Source organism: Megascapheus bottae, chromosome X (assembly GCF_031878675.1).
Source record: "Megascapheus bottae isolate mThoBot1 chromosome X, mThoBot2.hap1, whole genome shotgun sequence".
Classification (NCBI taxonomy): Eukaryota; Metazoa; Chordata; class Mammalia; order Rodentia; family Geomyidae; genus Megascapheus; species Megascapheus bottae.
The window spans coordinates 37,073,682-37,091,085 of NC_143547.1; the positions used below are offsets into that span (position 1 = coordinate 37,073,682).

The 17,404-nt window shown below is 44.6% G+C and overlaps 1 protein-coding gene across 1 annotated transcript; it reads right to left on the reverse strand.

The window, feature by feature from the left end:
• Window positions 1–270: 270 nt before the first annotated feature.
• On the reverse strand, window positions 271–17,364 carry Ribc1 (RIB43A domain with coiled-coils 1). The gene is made up of 8 exons (XM_090326374.1): window positions 17,205–17,364; window positions 16,863–16,950; window positions 8,699–8,815; window positions 3,651–3,732; window positions 3,125–3,478; window positions 1,435–1,553; window positions 636–1,030; window positions 271–515 (listed from the first exon to the last, which is right to left on the reverse strand). The coding sequence occupies exons 3-8, from the start codon at window positions 8,813–8,815 to the stop codon at window positions 434–436; spliced, it is 1,149 nt and encodes a 382-aa protein (XP_090182500.1). The 5' UTR covers window positions 16,863–16,950; window positions 17,205–17,364; the 3' UTR covers window positions 271–433.
• Between the last annotated feature and the right edge of the window lie 40 nt (window positions 17,365–17,404).

The window sequence follows — 17,404 nt, forward strand, 5'->3', positions numbered from 1 at the left end:
GGACTGGCAAAAACAAACAAACAAAAAAAACCCAGCATTCCAGGCCGGGAGTGTAGCCTTGTTGTAGAGTGCTGGGTTCAATTCCTTGGTACTACATACACAGAAAAAGCCTGATGTGGTGCTGTGGCTCAAGTGGTAGAGTGCTAGCCTTGAGAAAGCCCAAGGACAGTGCTCAGGCCCTGAGTTCAAGCCCTAGGACTGGCCACACACAGACACACACAAACACACCACCAACAACAACAATATCCCATTAACAACACATGGCCTTGATTTTTGGTGAATAACTTTATTACCTAGGGTCGAAGGTGGGGGTATTTGCTTATCTCTCTCTCCCATTGGGATATGGATTGAAGTGATGTATGCAGCATTTTTCATTTCAACTCCTAACCATCACTAAATGTGGTAGGTGAAGGGAGAGAGGACTATCTTGAGCTCAGCGGCTGCTGCTGTTAAACTGCATATAATCCTGGGTTGTTGGTTGACTGGTGTATATCATTGAATTCAAATAATTTTGGCTGTGAATGAAGTTTAAAAAAGTAAGTTGGACGCTTTCTGTCCCTGATCTTCATAGCCCCACTTCACCCTCCTCACCCTCCCTTGGCATTTATGGCCCGTTGCCATCCCTTAGTACTCACTGAGTACTTTGCTCGCTGGCCAGCTGTTGATTAAAGGAACCTAGTCCCCGTCGAAATTCGGCACACAGTTCCCTCTCCTGCTCTTCGAGCTCCTGTGCTGCCCGTGCCAAATGTATTCTTTGGCTTTCCCATTCATTATCCACTCGTTTTTCAGCCTCACGCTCTAGCTCCTTGTCATAGCACTGCATCCTTTGAGCTTTCCGGAAGGCAGCCCTCTGCTCTGGAGTCATACCTTTCCAGCAATAGGGCAGGACCCGGTTGGGATTTGTAGGATGTTGAGATACCTGAGGGTTCTCAGTCAGTATATCACTTGTGACTTGATTCTGGATCTCCATTCGGTTGGCTTCCTGGTGGTACCATTGCTCGCGGTGTTGGCGGTCTGCCACCCTGGTTGCCTGGTGAGAACCCCATATGTCAGTATTGGGGCACCTATCTTCAGGGAACTCTCAGTCACAAAGGGGACAAAACTTGGTTCTACTCTTTGAAAGGGAAGGAAGGCCCCTGTAGAGTCTTTTAATGACCCTAAGGATAGGGGGTTAGGAAGCTTCCAATTAGGGAATTTCTCTGCACCCAGGAAGGCAACTTGTTAGACAAGAGACTAGGGATGAAAGGGTCATATTCTGTTCTCATATCATCGTTGGTCTTGTGCCTTAAGAAGGAACTTAAGTGGAGGGAGAGTGCTCAGGTGAAATGAGAATGTTAGTGCTGATTTGAAAAGTGTGAAGGGAAAGATGTGGCTAAGATTTCCCTAGGACTTTGGTCAGAGAATTGTGGAGGGGACCAAGTACACGGGCCATACCTGGGCTTTGTTGGCATTAGCTGTGGCAGTCATAAGGGCCACACGATACGACTCCTCCAGTTTGGCCATATGAGCAGCCTGCTTGTCCATGGCCAAGCGAAGCTGGTCACTCAGCATATCTACACAGAAAAAATATGGTCACGCCACTGTACTAGCTGTCTACATTCATGGTTCATTTCATAGCTATTTATTCAACAAGCTTTGTGTTCAGGTATAAATGTTTGAGAGAAGGCTAGTGATAGCCATTTTAGTCTAAATGAAGCTCTGACCACTGAGTTGTGTGACATTAAGTAAATCATTTCATCTCTCTGAGCCTTAGTATAAGGGCCATGTGTTAAGTTCTGAGGACACGATGGAATCAGATCTTATACTCAGAGAGCCCTGTTTCTAGTGAGGGAAACAGGTCATTCACTCTGATTACAGTTTAATAAGGACAATGGCAGACATGTATACAAAGGCATGATTATAAAGACTTTTAGGACTGAGCACATGCTTTGCATGTGTGAAGCTCTGGTTCAATCGCCAGCACCAAAACAAAACATGAAAGCTTTGGATAGTAGAAGGCTTCCAGGAAGAGATGAGGTTTGTTTGTTTGTTTTGTTTTTGCCAGTCAGTACCAAGGCTTAACCTCAGGCCATGTCCTCTCTTGCCTTGCTTGCTCACAGATGGTACTCTGCCATTTGAGCCACACTTGCAGCCCAGTGTTTGCTGTTTAATTGAAGATAGAGTCTCATGGACTTTTCTGCCTGGGCTGGCTTCCAACTGCTGTACTCCAGATCTTAGCTAGGATTACAAGCATGAGCATAGGTCCGCAGCTTAGAAGGTGATCTTGAAGTAGGTTTTGTGTACAAGCAAAAAGCGCAAATGACAGAGGGCATAGCACTGGCAAAGATACAAACATTTCATTACACTCAAGTCACACATTGGTCCTCCTGTTAAAGGCCTAACACTGTGATGATGTGAAAGGTGAACAGTTTCAATGCCTTAAAGACCTTCATCTGATGAAAGAGAAGCATGTGACCATTGACAATATCATAGTAATAGTAGAATAATAGAATTTCCATTTTAAAGATAGACTGAACTGGATGTGGTGGTGCTCGCCTGTAATCCCAGCACCCAAAGGGTTGAGGGAGAAGGATAGCAAACTCAAGGCCTGTGCTTCATAGCAAAATACTGTTTCAATGCTCTCTTCTGTTTTCACCAAACAAGTTCAAAGCCAGGTGCCGGTGGCTCAGGCCTATAATCCTAGTTACTCAGAAGGCTGCGATGTGAACATCACGGTTCAAAGCCAACCAGGGACAAAAGTCTCTGAGAGTCTTATATGGCAGTTAACCAGAAAACTCAAGGGGTGCTGTGGCTCAAAGTGATTAAGCACTAGCCTTGAGCAAAAAAGATCAGGGACCGGAGTTCAAGCCCCAGAACCAACAAGAAAAGAGAAAAAGAAAAAAGAAACTGAAGTGCAAAGAGGAACATTCATTTGTCCAAATCAGCTAACATTAGCAGAACTATTAAGTGTGGGTACACACTGTTGCTCTTAGGTAATGGAGTGCCAGGCTGATCATGAACAATCATCTAAACCTCTAATCAATAGCCCTGTGGGTCGCCACACAATTCTGGTTTCCAGGGTGCTGGCCTCAGTTTAGATGAGCTCCCTGCTACGTCTCTTGAGTCCAGGGAACTCTCTGCTTACCTACACGAGCCTCCTCAGCCCTGATTCGCTCTTGATCCTGTAGCTGCTTATCCAATTCATTTTTGAGCTGTTCCTGATGCGCTCTCAGGCACGAGGTTCTATTCATGTCCTCCCCATAGTATGATTGTTGCGTACCGGTTTGGCCTCGGTTGCGATCATTGTTTTTGAGACAGGCAGATAATTCAAAGGGTGCGCTTGTATTCCAGAGGTTAAACTCATGGGCATAATTATGCTGTTCGGCCTGCTGCTTCTGCTCCCAGAAGTTCAGCATTTTCTTGGCCATCTGTTGTGTTCTTTCTGCCTCCTGCCTTTCCATCATCTTGGCCACTAGGTCATTCTGTACCTGCATAGTACCTAGGGATTATGGGTAGGGACATGGAGAAGGAATTACTGGAAGGATGGAGCACTGTAGGCATGGCCTCTGTTCTCAAGGACCTCAAGCCCATACAGAAGCAGAACTACCCTACCTCAGCCCACTCAGGTTCTTCCTTTACCCTCCTGTCTGGTCCTAGATTTGGGTATTTACCATAAGCAGCATCCTTGCTTCGTTCTCTTGCTTCCCGGAGCCTTCGTTCCTCCACCTGTTGGTTTAAAGCTGCGACATCTACCTGAATCCCAAAGAAAGGAGTTAAGTCAGAGTGGGGGCTCAACAGAGGGCCTTGAGTGCTCTAAGAAGAACTACTTAGATCTTTCCTCTTTGAAAATCCTTAGAACCTAGAATCCTTTTAGTAGTTGTTGAACTCCATGTTCTAAACACCTGAATGTGGCTTGTAAATAATCTCCATGGCCTTACCTGTTAGCTTCCTCTTCTTTCAGCTGTTTGTAACATTTTCCTCTGCCACCGTCTTCACCCTGGCCTTAGGAGGTGTGCGTCCCATTCCCAGAACATGTTAGGCCGCTTTAAACCTATAACCTTTGTTGCTCTTTCTCTTTGGAACACTTTCCATCCTTCTTTACTCAAACTACAATTCACTGTTGAAAACCAGCTCAGGATGCTGGTGGGTCACTTGTAATCAATCCTAGCTACTCAGTAGAGCAAGGTCTGCCATTTGAGGCTAGGACAGGAAAGAAGATTCCTTGTGAATTAAGCAGGAAAAAGCCAGAAGTGCTGAGATCTGAGGATCAAGGTTCAAAGGACCTGAGACTTACCTTCAACTAACCCCTAGAAAATGGGAAGTGGGGCTTGGGCTCAAGGGTAGGGTGGTAGCCTTGATCTGAAGAGCTCAGGGACAACACCCAGGCTGAGTTCAAGCCCCATGAGCCACAAAAGAAAAAAGAAAAAAGCCAGAAGTGATGGAATTGTGGCTCAAGTGGTAGAGTGCTCAGCTTTGAGGAAAAAAGCTAAAGGACAGTGTTCAGGCCCTGAGTTCAAGCCCCTGTACCAGTATGCAAGTGCACACACATGCACACACACACACACACAGATGGGGACCTGGTGAGTCACACTTATAATCCTAACTACTCAGGAGGCTGAGATCTGAAGATCATGGTTCAAAGCCAGCCTGGGCAGGAAAAATCTGTGATACTCTCATCTTCATTTAACCACCAAAAAGCTGGAAGTGAAACTGTGGCTGAAGTGGTAAAGTGCTAGCCTTGAACATAAGAACTCAGAAATAGCATGCGGACCCTGAGTACAAACCTCACCACTGACAGAAAACAAAGCAAAAACAAAACCCAGTTTAGGTTTTTCCTCAGTCAGGTTCTGTGTCCATAACCTAGGACCTATTGTCTACATTATATTGAAGTTTGCCTCTATTATCCCCTGTAGTAGGCTGCAAGCTGTTTCAGAGCAGAGGCTTGAGTCTTAGTTACCTTTGTGTCTCTACTACGTAAGACAGTGTTTTGTACCGGATAGGCCTTGAAGAAATACTTGCCATATGGATTTCTTTCTTCCTTTCTTTCCCCTGTTTCTGGGGCTTGAATTCTGGGCCTGGGTGCTATCTTCAGTCCAAGGCTAGTACTCTACCACTCTGAGCCACAGCTCAAAATTAATTGAAGAGTTTCCAGACGTTAGTGCCCTGGCTGGCTTTGAACCCTGATCCTCACATCTCAGCCTCCTGAGTAGCTAGGATTACAGGCGTGAGCCACTGGCACTGAGTGTGAGCTTCTTTTGTGCTCAAGGCTAACATTCTACCACTTGGCTTTTTCTGTGATTAATTGGAGGTAAGGGTTTGGCAGAGTTTCCTGTCTGGGCTGGTTTCAAACTGCAATCTTCAGATCTCAACCTGCTGAGGAGCTGGGATTACAGAAGAGCCACAGGCACCTGGCATCTTTTTCCCTATTTATTTTTATTTTTTATTTTCTTTTGTTTGTGTGTGTGTGTGTGTGTGTGTGTGTGATGGGGCTTGAACTCAGCCTGGGCACTGTCCCTGAGCTCTTCAGCTCTACCCTTGAGCCAAGCTCCACTTCCTGTTTTCTAGAGGTTAATTGGAGATAAGAGTCTCAGGTCCTGGGGCTGAGAGTTTGGCCTAGTGGTAGAGTGCTTGCCTAGCATGCACAAAGATCCTGGTTCAATTCCTCGGTACCACATACACAGTAAAAAAACAGAAATAGTGCTGTAGCTCAAGTGGTAGAGCCCCAGCCTTGAGAAAAACGCAAAGACAGGGCCCAGGCCCTGAGCCCAAGCCCAGAACTGGCAAGAAAAAAAGTCTCAGGTCCTTTTGTGCCCGGGCTGGCTTTGAACCTTGATCCTCAGATCTTCAGATCTCAGATCCCTGAGTAGTTAGGATTACAGGTGTGAGCCACCACACCTGGCTTCCCTTAGCTTTTTGAATCAAGGCTGGCTCTTTACCACTTGAAACATAGCTTCGCTTCTGGCTTTTTGGTGGTTAGGGATAAGAGTATCAGTTTTCCTGCTCTGAATTGGATTTGAACCATGATCCTCAGATCTTAGCCTACAATAACAAATTCGAGTCACCTGGATTTCAATTAGATCTTTGAGATCTGAGCCAGCTCACTTACTTAAAAGTCACCCACTGCTAGGCACTGGTGGCTCATATATGTAATCCTAGCTACTCAGAAGGCTGAAATCTGATGTTCACCAGTTCAAAGCCAACCTGGGCAGGAAAGTCTGTGAGATTCTTTTTTTTTTGCCAGTCCTGGGCTTGAACTCAGGGCCTGAGCATTGTCCTTGGGCTTTTTCCTCAAGGCTAGCACTCTGCCACTTGAGCCACAGCACCATTTCTGGCTTTTTCTATGTATACAGTACCGAGGAATTGAACCCCAGTTTTCGTGCATTCTAGGCAAGCACTCTACCACTAGGCCAAACTCCCAGTCCCTAGAGTGCTAGCTTTGAGAAAACCCAAGGACAGTGCCCAGGCCTTGAGTTCAAGCCCAGGATTGGCCAAGAAAATGGACTTATTTAGAGAGAAATTAAAAAAGAGAAAACATTTCCTGTGTCCTATACAGGAAATGAGAGCTAAGGACATTCTTCCTTCCCTTCCATTTTCTTTCTTTCTTTCTTTCTTTCTTTCTTTCTTTCTTTCTTTCTTTCTTTCTTTCTTTCTTTCTTTCTTCTTCCCTCCTACTATCTTTCCTTAATTGGAGATAAGAGTCTGATTTTTCTGCTGTGGCTATCTTCAAACCTATATTCTCAGATCTTAACCTTATGAGTAGCTAGGATTACAGCAGGAGCCACCAGCACCTAGCTTCTTGCTTGCTTGCTTGCTTGCTTACTTCCCTCCCTTCCCCCCTCCCACCGTCCTTCCTTCCTCCCACCGTCCTTCCTTCCTTCCGTTTTGGGCTTGGGTTCAGGGCTTGAGCACTGTCCTTGGGTTTTCTCAAGGCTAGAGCTCTACGACTTGAGCCAAAGCACAATTTCTGGCTTGTTTCTATGTATGTGGTATCGAACCTGGGCCTTCGTGCATGCTAGGCAAGCCCCACTCCCCTTTTTTGGTTGGTAGTGGGGCTTGAACTCCGGGCCTGGACGTTGTCCCTGAGCTCTTCAACTCAAGGCTATCACCCTACCCTGGAGCTTTCAGCCCCACTTCCCATTTTCTAATGATTAATTGGAGATAAAAGTCTCATGGCTTTGTAGTGCCTGGGCTGGCTTTGAACAGCAATCCTCAGATCTCAGCTAGGATTACAGGCATGAGCCACTCTGCCAGGCTTTGTTTTATTTCTTTAGCTATCAATATTTTCTCCTTTTTTTTGTCAGTCATGGTCCTTGAACTCTGGGTCTGGGTGCTGTCCCTGAGCTCTTCAACTCAAGGCTAGTGCTCTACTACTTAGACCCACAGTGCCACTTCCGTTTTTCTGGTGGTTAATTGGAGATAAGGGTCTCATAGACTTTACTGCCTGGGCTGGCTAAGAACAGTGATCCTCAGATCTCAGCCTCTTGAGTAAGTAGGATTACAGGTGTAAGTCACTAGCTCCTGTCTTTGTTTTTTTTGTATTTTTTTCAGTCCTAATTTGAAAAATTGCAAAGCAATAAAGGGATTGTGTCTGTGTGACTCAAATGGTAAGAGTAACTGCCTAGCAAGCACAAAGCCATGAGTTCAAACTCCAGTGTGAGAGTGAAAAAGAAAAAGCTGTGTTCAGAATACTAAAAGAGGGGCCAGGAAGGGCCAGGAGTTTGTCCTAGTGGTAGAGTGCTTGCCTGCACCCATGAACACCTGGGGTTCAATTCCTCACTACCACATAAATAGAAAAGCTGGAAGTGGTACTATGGCTCAAGAGCACTAGCCTTGAGGAAAAGCCCCAAGACAGTGCTCATGCCCTGAGTTCAAGCCCTAGGACTGGCAAAAAAATAAGGGGGGAGGGTGGTTTCAGGGAATACCAAAGAGTATAGTCTCTATTTTCCATACCTTAGGCATTTGTAATATTATTTTTTTTGGAAGAAGGGGCAGTCTTGGGGCTTGAACTCAAAGCCTGGGCATTGGCCTTGAACTTATGCTCTACCACTTGAGCCACCATGCCACTTGTGGATTTTTCCCCTTTTGGTGGTTAATTGGAGATAAAAGTCTCGCAGACATTCCTGTCTGGACTGTCTATGAATTTTGTTCCTCAGATCAGCCTCCTTCGTAGCTGGGGTTACAGGTATGAGCCACTAGCACTCAGCTTTCTCCAATTATTCCTTTTTATTCTTTTTTTCCAGTCCTGGGGCTTGTATTCAAGGCCTGAGCACTGTCCTTGGGCTTTCTCAAGGCTAGTGCTCTACCACTTGAGCCACAGTACCACTTCTGGCTTTTTTCTATGTATCTGGTACCAAGGAATTGAACTCCGGTCTTTGTGCATGCTAGGCAAGCACTCTACCACTAGGCCAAACTCCTGGCCCTAGTACAATTATTATTTATGCATATGTGGACTCCATACTGCCTATTTCTCAAAGACCAGGCCACATGGCTCAGAGCTGACCAGAAAAGAGTCTGCTATTACCCCATCTCTTCCTATGTACTGCAACATCCTTCTTCTAAACCCTTTTCAAGTCTGTGCATAAGTCTTTTCCACTTCCTTTCCAGCCCTTTAGGATTTCTTGAATCAGGCAGAAGGGCTATACTGTACAATGTTACATTCCTTTCCAAATGTAAGATTAGGATGGCTTCTGTCCTGTGAAATAGTCCATTACCCACTCACCCCTATAGTTCGGTTCCGCACATTGAAAAATCGGCTTTGCCTCTCTTTTTCTCGATTTCTTCGAGCGATGATTGCTGCCACCTCCTTGGGATCCACCGAAAGGTCTACCTTATACATCTGGAATGAGGAGGAGGTGGAATGACCTGTCAGGGCTGACCTTCACTACATCCCATCTCCATTCCTTTTTCCCTCACAACATCTCATCACTTAAGATTCCTACCGAAGTAGGAGGAATTGCTCATTGGTAGAGCACATATCTAAAAAGCTTAAGTCCCTGAGTTCAAACCCCATTACTATCAAAGAAAAATGTATAGACTTTTTTTTTGGTCAGACACCGGTGGTTCACACCTGTAATCTTAGCTAATCAGGAGGCTGAGACCTAAGGATCAAGTTTCAAAGCTAGCCCAGGCAATGAAGTACATGAGACTCATTTCCAATGAACTATTAAACACACACACACACACACACACAGAAGTTGAGTTGTGACTTAAGTGGTAGAGCCTTAGCTTTGAGTAAAAGCAGCTCAGGGATAGCACCTAGGCCCTGAGTTCAAGCCCCAGTACCAGCATACACTGAAAAGATTCTTCCTGGGAGCAGGGAGTGTGACCTAGTGGTAGAATGCTTGCCTAGCATGCACAAAGCTTTGGGTTCAATTTTTCGGTACCATATATATCAGCAAAAACCAGTAGTGGCACTGTGGCTCAAGTGGTAGAGTGCTAGCCTTGAATGAAAGAAGCTCAGAGACAGTGCCCAGGCCCTGAGTTCAAAGCCCCAGGACAGGCAAAAAGAAAAAAAAAAGAGAAAGAAACAAAAAAGATTTCCTAACTGCATATCTGCTGTCACAACACTAATTCAGGAATACACAGTCTTAACATCAAGCATATTCTCAGGAGGCTTATTGGCTTCCTTATTTCCTTTCTATCTTCTCTTCCTAGCTTGGTGTGAATTTTCTTAAAGCAGATCTGACCAAGGCATTCCCAAGCTTAAAAAACTTTGAGGGCCGTGAGTGTAGCCTAGTGGTAGACTGCTTGTGTAGCATGCATGAAGCCCTAGGAAACCCGGAAGTGGCACTGTGGTTCAAGTGGCAGAGTGCTAACCTTAAGCCAAAAGTGTCCAAGGACAGTGTCCAGGCCCTGAGTTGAAGCCCCAGGACTGGCAACAAAAAAATAGAATAAGATAACATATAAATAAAATAAATAACGAGAAAAAACCCTGAGTCTTGGAGGCATGTCTCAAGTGATAGAGGACAATCTGGGCAAGTCAGTTGTATGTGAAGCCTTGAATTCAAATTCCAGTACCAGAAAAAAAAAACTTGCAAGCAAAGTGCTTAGGATAAAATCTACCCCCCTTATGCTAGACTTATAGGATTCTTTAAAATTTGACTTCTGCTTATCTTTATAATTTTCAAAGGCATTGCTAATATGGCCATTTTTTTATGCTGGGTCTGAGGCTTGAACTCAAGGCCTGGACACTGTCCCTGACCTGTTTTAGCTCAAGGCAAGCACTCTACCATTTGAGCCACTGTTGTACCACGTCTGATTTTTTAGTGATTAATTGGAGACAAGAGTGTCATGGATTTTCCTGCCCAGGCTAGGAGCTGGCTTTGAACTGTGACTCTCAGATCAGCCTCCTGAGTAGGTAGGATTATACATATGTGAGAGCCACCAGTGCCAGGTTATAGGGTTATTTGTTGTTGTTGTTGTGCTATACTCAATTTCCTATCTTAAGTAAATGTCATTATAATTCACCAATACTCAGAAGGCATCTTTTCATACCTACTTCTCTTCACTGTTCTTTCCAAATAGCCCTCGTTCTCCATGTACTGTGTATGTATATGAATCTCCAAATAACATTTTATTTTGTTTTTGCCAGTAGAGTTGTTGAAATCAGGACCTAAGCACTGTCCCTGAGCTGATTTTTCCTCAAAGCTAGCACTCCACCACTTGATCCATAACACTACTTTCAACCTTTTTAATTTTTGATTCTTAATTGGTGATAAGAGTCACAAGCTTTCCTCACCCAGGGTAGCTTCAAAACACAATTCTTAGATCTCAGCCTCCTAAGTAGAAAGGATTACAGGCCCGAGCTACTGGCCCCCAGTTGACTTTTTTTTGTTTGCTAGTCCTGTGGGTAAAGTGGCAGAGCACTAGCCTTGAGCAAAAAGCGTCCAAGGACAGTGCCCAGGCCCTGAGTTCAAGCCTTCCGGCTTTTTCTGCGTATGTGGTTCTGGGGAATAGATTCCAGGGCTTCGTGTATGCTAGGCGAGCATGCTAACACTAGGCCTCGCTCCTGGCCCACTTTTTTTTTTTGCCAGTCCTAGGGCTTGATCTCAGTCTGAGCACTGTCCTTGGGCTTTCTCAAGGCGAGTACGTTACTACTTGAGCCACAGCACCACTTCTGGCTTTTTTTACCTATGTGGTACTGAGGAATCTAACATGCTAGGCAAGCACTCTGTCGCTAGGCCAAACTCCTGGCTCCCACTTTTTTTTCAAGTAGTTTATTGAAGATAAGAGTCTCACTTTCTTTTCTGTCTGGGCTGGCTTTGAACCATGATCCTTAAATCTTAGCTTCCTAGGATTATAGGCATGAACTATCACTGTCTGGCAAATTTTGGCGTTTTATTTATTTTTATTTACTTTTTTGCCAGTCCTGGGTTTGAGCTCAGGGCCTGAGCACTGTCCCTGGATTTTGTCAAGGCTAGGGCTCTACCACTTGAGCCACAGCACCACTTCTGGCTTTTTGCTATGTATGGGGTACCGAGGAATCGAACCCAAGTCTTTGTGCATGCTAGGCAAGCACTCTACCACTAGGCCAAACTCCCGGCCCCAAATTTTGGCATTTTAAAGAAACAAACATTAGGCTAGGGTTGGAGTAGTACCTATCAAGTGTTAGGATCATAGGGCTTGAACTTGGCCTGGGCACTGACCCTGAGCTCTTCAGCTCAAGGCTACCACCCTACCATAGAGCCAAGCCCCATTTCCACTTTTGCTTTCTAGAGGTTAATTGGAGATAAGAGTCTCAGGTTCTTTTGTGCCTTGCCTGGCTTTGAACCTTGATCCTTAGATCTCACCCTCCTGAGTAGCTTGGATTACATTCATGAGCCTGTTTTTCAGTGTTTATTCTATTCTTTAACAGATATTTGTAGAGCACCTACTAGTGGTCCTTCAGGGCATTTGGGAGGTGTCAAAGAATAAAACTGACAAACAACCTGAATTATTTGGGAGGTTATTTTCTTTTCTCTTTTTTTTTCCACCTTTTGGTCCTGGGGCTTGAACTCAGGGCCTGGGCACTGTTCCTGAGCTCTTTTTTTTTTCTCAAGGTTAGCGCTCTACCAATTTGAGCACAGTTCTACTTCCCATTTTTGAGTAGTTAATTGGAGATAAGAGTCACTTGAATTTTCTTTTCTGGCTGTATTCAGATCCTAGTCTCTTGAGTAGCTAGGATTACAAGTGTGAGCTGCCACCAGGCAGATTCCTTCCTTCCTCTTCTTTTCCTTTCCCTCCTCTCTCCTCTCTCTCCCCCCTCTCTCCCCCTCTGTCCTCTCTCCCTCCTCTCTCTCTCTTCCTCTTTCCTCTCTCCTCTCTCTCTCCCCTTTTCTCCTCTCTCCTCTCTTCTCTCTTTACCCTCTCCCTCTTTCCCCTCTCTCCTTTTTCTCCTCTCTTTCCCCTCTCTCCTCTCTTTCTCTCCTCTTTCCCTCCCACCTCTGTCTCCCTTTCTCCTCTCTCTCCTCTTTCTCTTTCTTCTCTTGTCTTTCTCTCTCTCTTTCTCCTCTTTCCTCCCCCCTCTCCCTCTCTCTTTCTCTCTCCAGCCCTGGGTATTGTTCCTTATCTTTTTTTTCTGCTCAAAGCTGATTGATTCCTGCCACTGAGCTGCATTTCCACTTCTGGCTTTTGGGTGGTTAATTGAAGATAAGAGTCTCATAAACTTTTCTGCCCAGGCTAGCTTAAAACTGTGATCTTTAGGTATGAACCTCCTGAGTAGCAAGGATTACAGGTGTGAGCCACTGGCACCTGGCTTGGAGACTACTTTCTAGTGGAAGCAGACAGACAATAAGGATTAAAGCTATGTGCCAGTAGCTCATGCCTATAATCCTACCTACTTAGGAAATGAAGATCTGGAGGACTAAGATGCCAACCCTGGCAGGGAAGTCATCAAGAGACCATCTCCAATTAACTAGAATGCCAAACCGGAGGCAGAGCTCAAGTGGTAGAGCCCCATGAGCAAAAATACTGAGTGAAAGCTTTATTCCCTGAGTTTAAACACTGGTACTAGAAAAAAAGAGGTGCCAGTGGCTCTTGCCTGTAATCCTAGCTACTCAGGAGACTCAGATCTGAGGATCAACTTTCCTGCCAGCCTGGACAGGTAAGTCTGTGAGACTTTTACCTCCAATTAACCACCAGAAAATTCAAAGTGGTACTGTGGCTCAAGCGGTAGAGCACTAGCCTTCTTGAGCTGAAGAGCTCAGGGACAGCACCCAGGCCAAGAATTCAAACCCCATGACCAAAAAAAAAAAACAAAAACAAAAACAAAAAAAAACAACACCTTGGCGTCCCTGGCATACCCAAGGCCTTGGGGGTTAATCTTCAGTATCATAAAACAAAAAACAGGCCGGGAGTTTGGCCTAGTGGTTAAAGTGCTTGCCTGGCATGCACGAAGATCCGGGTTCGATTCCTCGGTACCACATACATAGCAAAAAGCCAGAAGTGGTGCTGAGGCTCAAGTGGTAGAGCTCTAGCCTTGAGAAAATCCAAGGACAGGACTCAGGCCCTGAGCTCAAGCCCAGGACTGGCAAAAAAAAAAAAAAACATAAAACAAATGACAAAAGCAAAGCCAAAGTATCTTTGGTGGAATTGTGGGGACAAAAGTCTGACTGGAGTTGATTAAAAAGAGTAGGATTCAGTTAATTTTATTAATGACCAAAGAAAAAGATTAAGAAATCTGTAGATTAAATAGAGATTTACATATACAAGTGGAATTTTTTTCTATTATATACCTAGGGATGAAAGCACTGTACTACAAGGTACAGAGTAAATTGTTTTCCAAGGAGTTTGTAACAACATACATTTTGGCAAATGTGTACAAAATTTCTAATCACTCAGACAGGTGCCAGTGGCTCACACCTGTAATCCTAGTTACCCAGGGTGGCTTAGGCTGAGATCTAAGGATCTGGGTTTGAAGCCAACTCTGGGCAGAAAAGGTTATGAGACTCATCTCCAATAAACTACAAAAGGAACTGTAAATGGAGCTGTTGCTCAGGTGGTAGAGTGCTAGCCTTGAGCAGAAAAGCTCAGGGATAGCAACCAGTGCTCAGACTCTGAGTTCAAGCCCCAGGACTGGCAAAACAACAACAACAACAAAAAAAAAACCCTTACACTTTAATGCTAACTAGCATGTTATTACAGAATTTATAATCAAAAGGGTATACAATTATAATTACTTATTTTAATTGATACTTCATTGCCACAGCACCACTTCCAGTTTTTTCTGTGTATGTAGTACTGAGGAACTGAACCCAGGGCTACATGCATGCCAAAATCCAGGCCTTTTTTTTTAGGCAAGTCCTGGGGCTTGAACTCAGGGTCTGAACACTGTCCATGAGCTTCTTTTTGCCCAAGGCTAGTACTCTACCACTTGAACCACAGTGCCACGTCCAGCTTTTTCTGTTGATGTGGTACTGAGTTTAATTTTTTTTGTGGGTTGTGAGGCTTGAACTCTGGTCCTAGGTGCTGTCCCTGAGCTCTTCAGCTCAAGGCTAGCGCTCTACCACTTGAGCCACAGCATCACTTCTGTTTTTCTGGTGATTAATTGGAGATAAGAGTGCCACAGACTTTCCTGGCTGGGCTGCCTTTAACCATGATCCTCAGATCTCACCCTCCTGAGCAGTAAGCCATTGGTGCCCAACTTCTAAGGTGAACTTTTTAATATATATTTTATTGTTATTAGATAAGTGAGGTACAGAAGGGTTACAGTTTTGTAAGTCAGGTAATAAGTACATTTCTTTTTGGACCATATCACCCCTTCATTGGCTCTCTGCCAATTTTTTTCCTCCCATGCCTATTCACACATTGTGAAATTTATTTTCAACATAGGATCTGGTGAGTACCACTGTTGGGGCCCGAGTAACGCCATGTCTAATAACTTTCTGCTGAGACCTGTAGTAGGGGTAAACAAGTGGACCTCTTTATCCTGCCCACCTGTTGTGCTGATAGGCTCCCGCACCCAATATAAGGAGGGGGGTTTTAGAGAGAGGGAGATTCCTGCCTTGAGGAAGCTGCGTGGCGTCTCTGTTCGTGCTCCGGAGAAGCAAGGCTGAGTGCGGGAGGACAGTGGGTCCTCTCCTCTCACCACTTGGACTGGTTGGGGTGTGTTTTTCCCATCCCTCCTCAAGAGGGACTGGGGATGAAGGACCCCGACATACCACTATTCATTCGTTCCCTCCATCTGTGCCCCACTTACCCTTTCAAAGAAAGATAAATGAACAAATGACATAAAAGAGCAATAAAAAATTAAAAACCTCTTGTTTCCATTTCCTGGAGTTCATTTCAATAAATATTATTTTATATGATCAGAGACACATAAGACATTGTATTTTTGTGTTCCTCCACTAAAAATATCATCCTTCACTATGTGTAAATGCCCAGAATCCTGTATAATTTACCATGTCCTGGAATATTTTAGATCTCGCTTCCACATACAAGAAAAAACATATACCATTTCTCTCTGAGCTTGGCTTACCACACTTGACATGATTTCTTCTGGGTCCATTTCTAATGAAGCTTCTTATCTTGCCAAGTGTTTATTCATTTGTTGCTTATTCCACTGTGAAATAACCACTTGTTTATTAATTTTAATTTTTACCAGTCCTGGAGCTTGAATTCACAGCCTGAACATTGTCCCTGAGCTTTTCTTGCTCAAGGCTAGTGTTCTACCACTTGAGTCACAGCTCCACTTGCAGTTGTTTTTTTTTTTTTTGTAATTTATTGTTGATGAGAGTCCCATGGACTTTCCTGCCCAGGCTAGGTTTGAACTGCAATTCTCAGACCTTTGCTTTTTGAGTAGCTAATATTATAGATGTGGGCCATAGGTGCCTGGCTTATTTATTTCTTTTGTTCATTTTATTTGTATTAAAAACAGTACTCACATAATTATACTGACATATACATGTATGTACATTGTATAATGTTCAAATAGGTAAATATATCTCCTCAAGCATTTATCAGTTCTTTATAGTGAAAACTTTAAAAGTCCTTTCTTTACCAGGAGCCAGAGGCTCATGCCTGTAATCCGTTATTCAGGAGGCTGAGATCTGAGGATTGAAGACAAATTGGGCAGAAAATTCTGTGACACTCATCTCCAATTAACTACCTGAAAAGCTGGAAGTGGAGGTGTAGCAAGAGTGGTACAACATTAGCCTTGAGCACAAAAGCTCAGGGATAGTGCTTAGGCCCTCGGTTCAAGGCCCAGGATCAGTAACGTGTGCACATACTTTCTTCTAGCAGTGGTGTGTGTGTGTGTGTGTGTGTGTGTGTGTGTGTGTATGCGTGTGTGAACACATGTGCTGACTCTGGGGCTTTAACATGGCCTTTGTTCTCCTTTAGGGTTTTCTCTCAAGGCAGTCACTTTACCACTTAAACCACATCTCCACTTCTGACTTTTTTGCTAGTTAATTGGAGATGAAGTATTTCATGGGCTACACTGCCTGGGCTGGCATTGAACTTTGATCCTCATATCTTAGCCTCTTGAGTAGCTATAGGCATGAACCACCAGTACCAGGCCAGACATAATTTTTAATGTAATTAACAAAGAATGGCTACTGTGGTTACCAGATACTTTCTGTATTTAAATGTGAGAATGACATCAACCCAATCCTACTGGTTCCAGATTTGTCACAGCAATCTAAAGTCCGTGATGAGGAAGATTCAGTAGACATTTTCAGCTTCTTGGACAGTGATGACCATAACCTTAGTTATGAGTAGGTAGAAGATCATAGATAGAGGGTGAAAGGATGGAGAAACAGCAGGATAGAGGAGGAAGATGAAGAATTGAAAAGCAGAGAACAGAGAAGGAAGGAGAAGGGGGAAGGATCAGACTTCTGGTTGTACATTAGTTGAAATGGAACAGGGGAGAAGAACATCACTATCTCTCGAGAGTTCATACAAGATACCTTTCTCAGTAATGAATCCCGATTTTGAGTTTCCTAGGTTGGTTTGGGTCCAAGTATGTTCTCTGGTCACAAGGACAGTTGCTCAGGTCTGCTTGGTGGAAGACGAGAGACAAGAGATAGGCATCAAATTTTCAGACTATAGCCTCCCTTCCCGTCTCCCCTGTCCCCCTCCCAGCTTATATTCTCGTCATTTGGAAGTTCTTCCAACATTGTCACACATCCCACCTCCGACCTCAGTTCACCCACAACCGAATCCTCCCACTGTACCCTCCTTCTAATCCAGCCCTCCACTCCCCCAGAGACTTGCTTACTAGTCTTAAGAAGTTACAGCAGAATTCCCACCTGTATTTGCCCTGCGGGGCATAACCTTGCTGTGACTTCTGACTTGTCTCAGCAAGCCTGGGCTCAGGCCCCGCCTGCCTTTTCGGAAACCCAAAGCTGCTCTGAGTCTACTGGCACCAGTGGCTTTATGTGTCAAGACTCCAGGAGCAGTTGTTTGTGGTTGCCTGGGAACAAGAAAGGGGGGCGGGGCCCAAACGTCC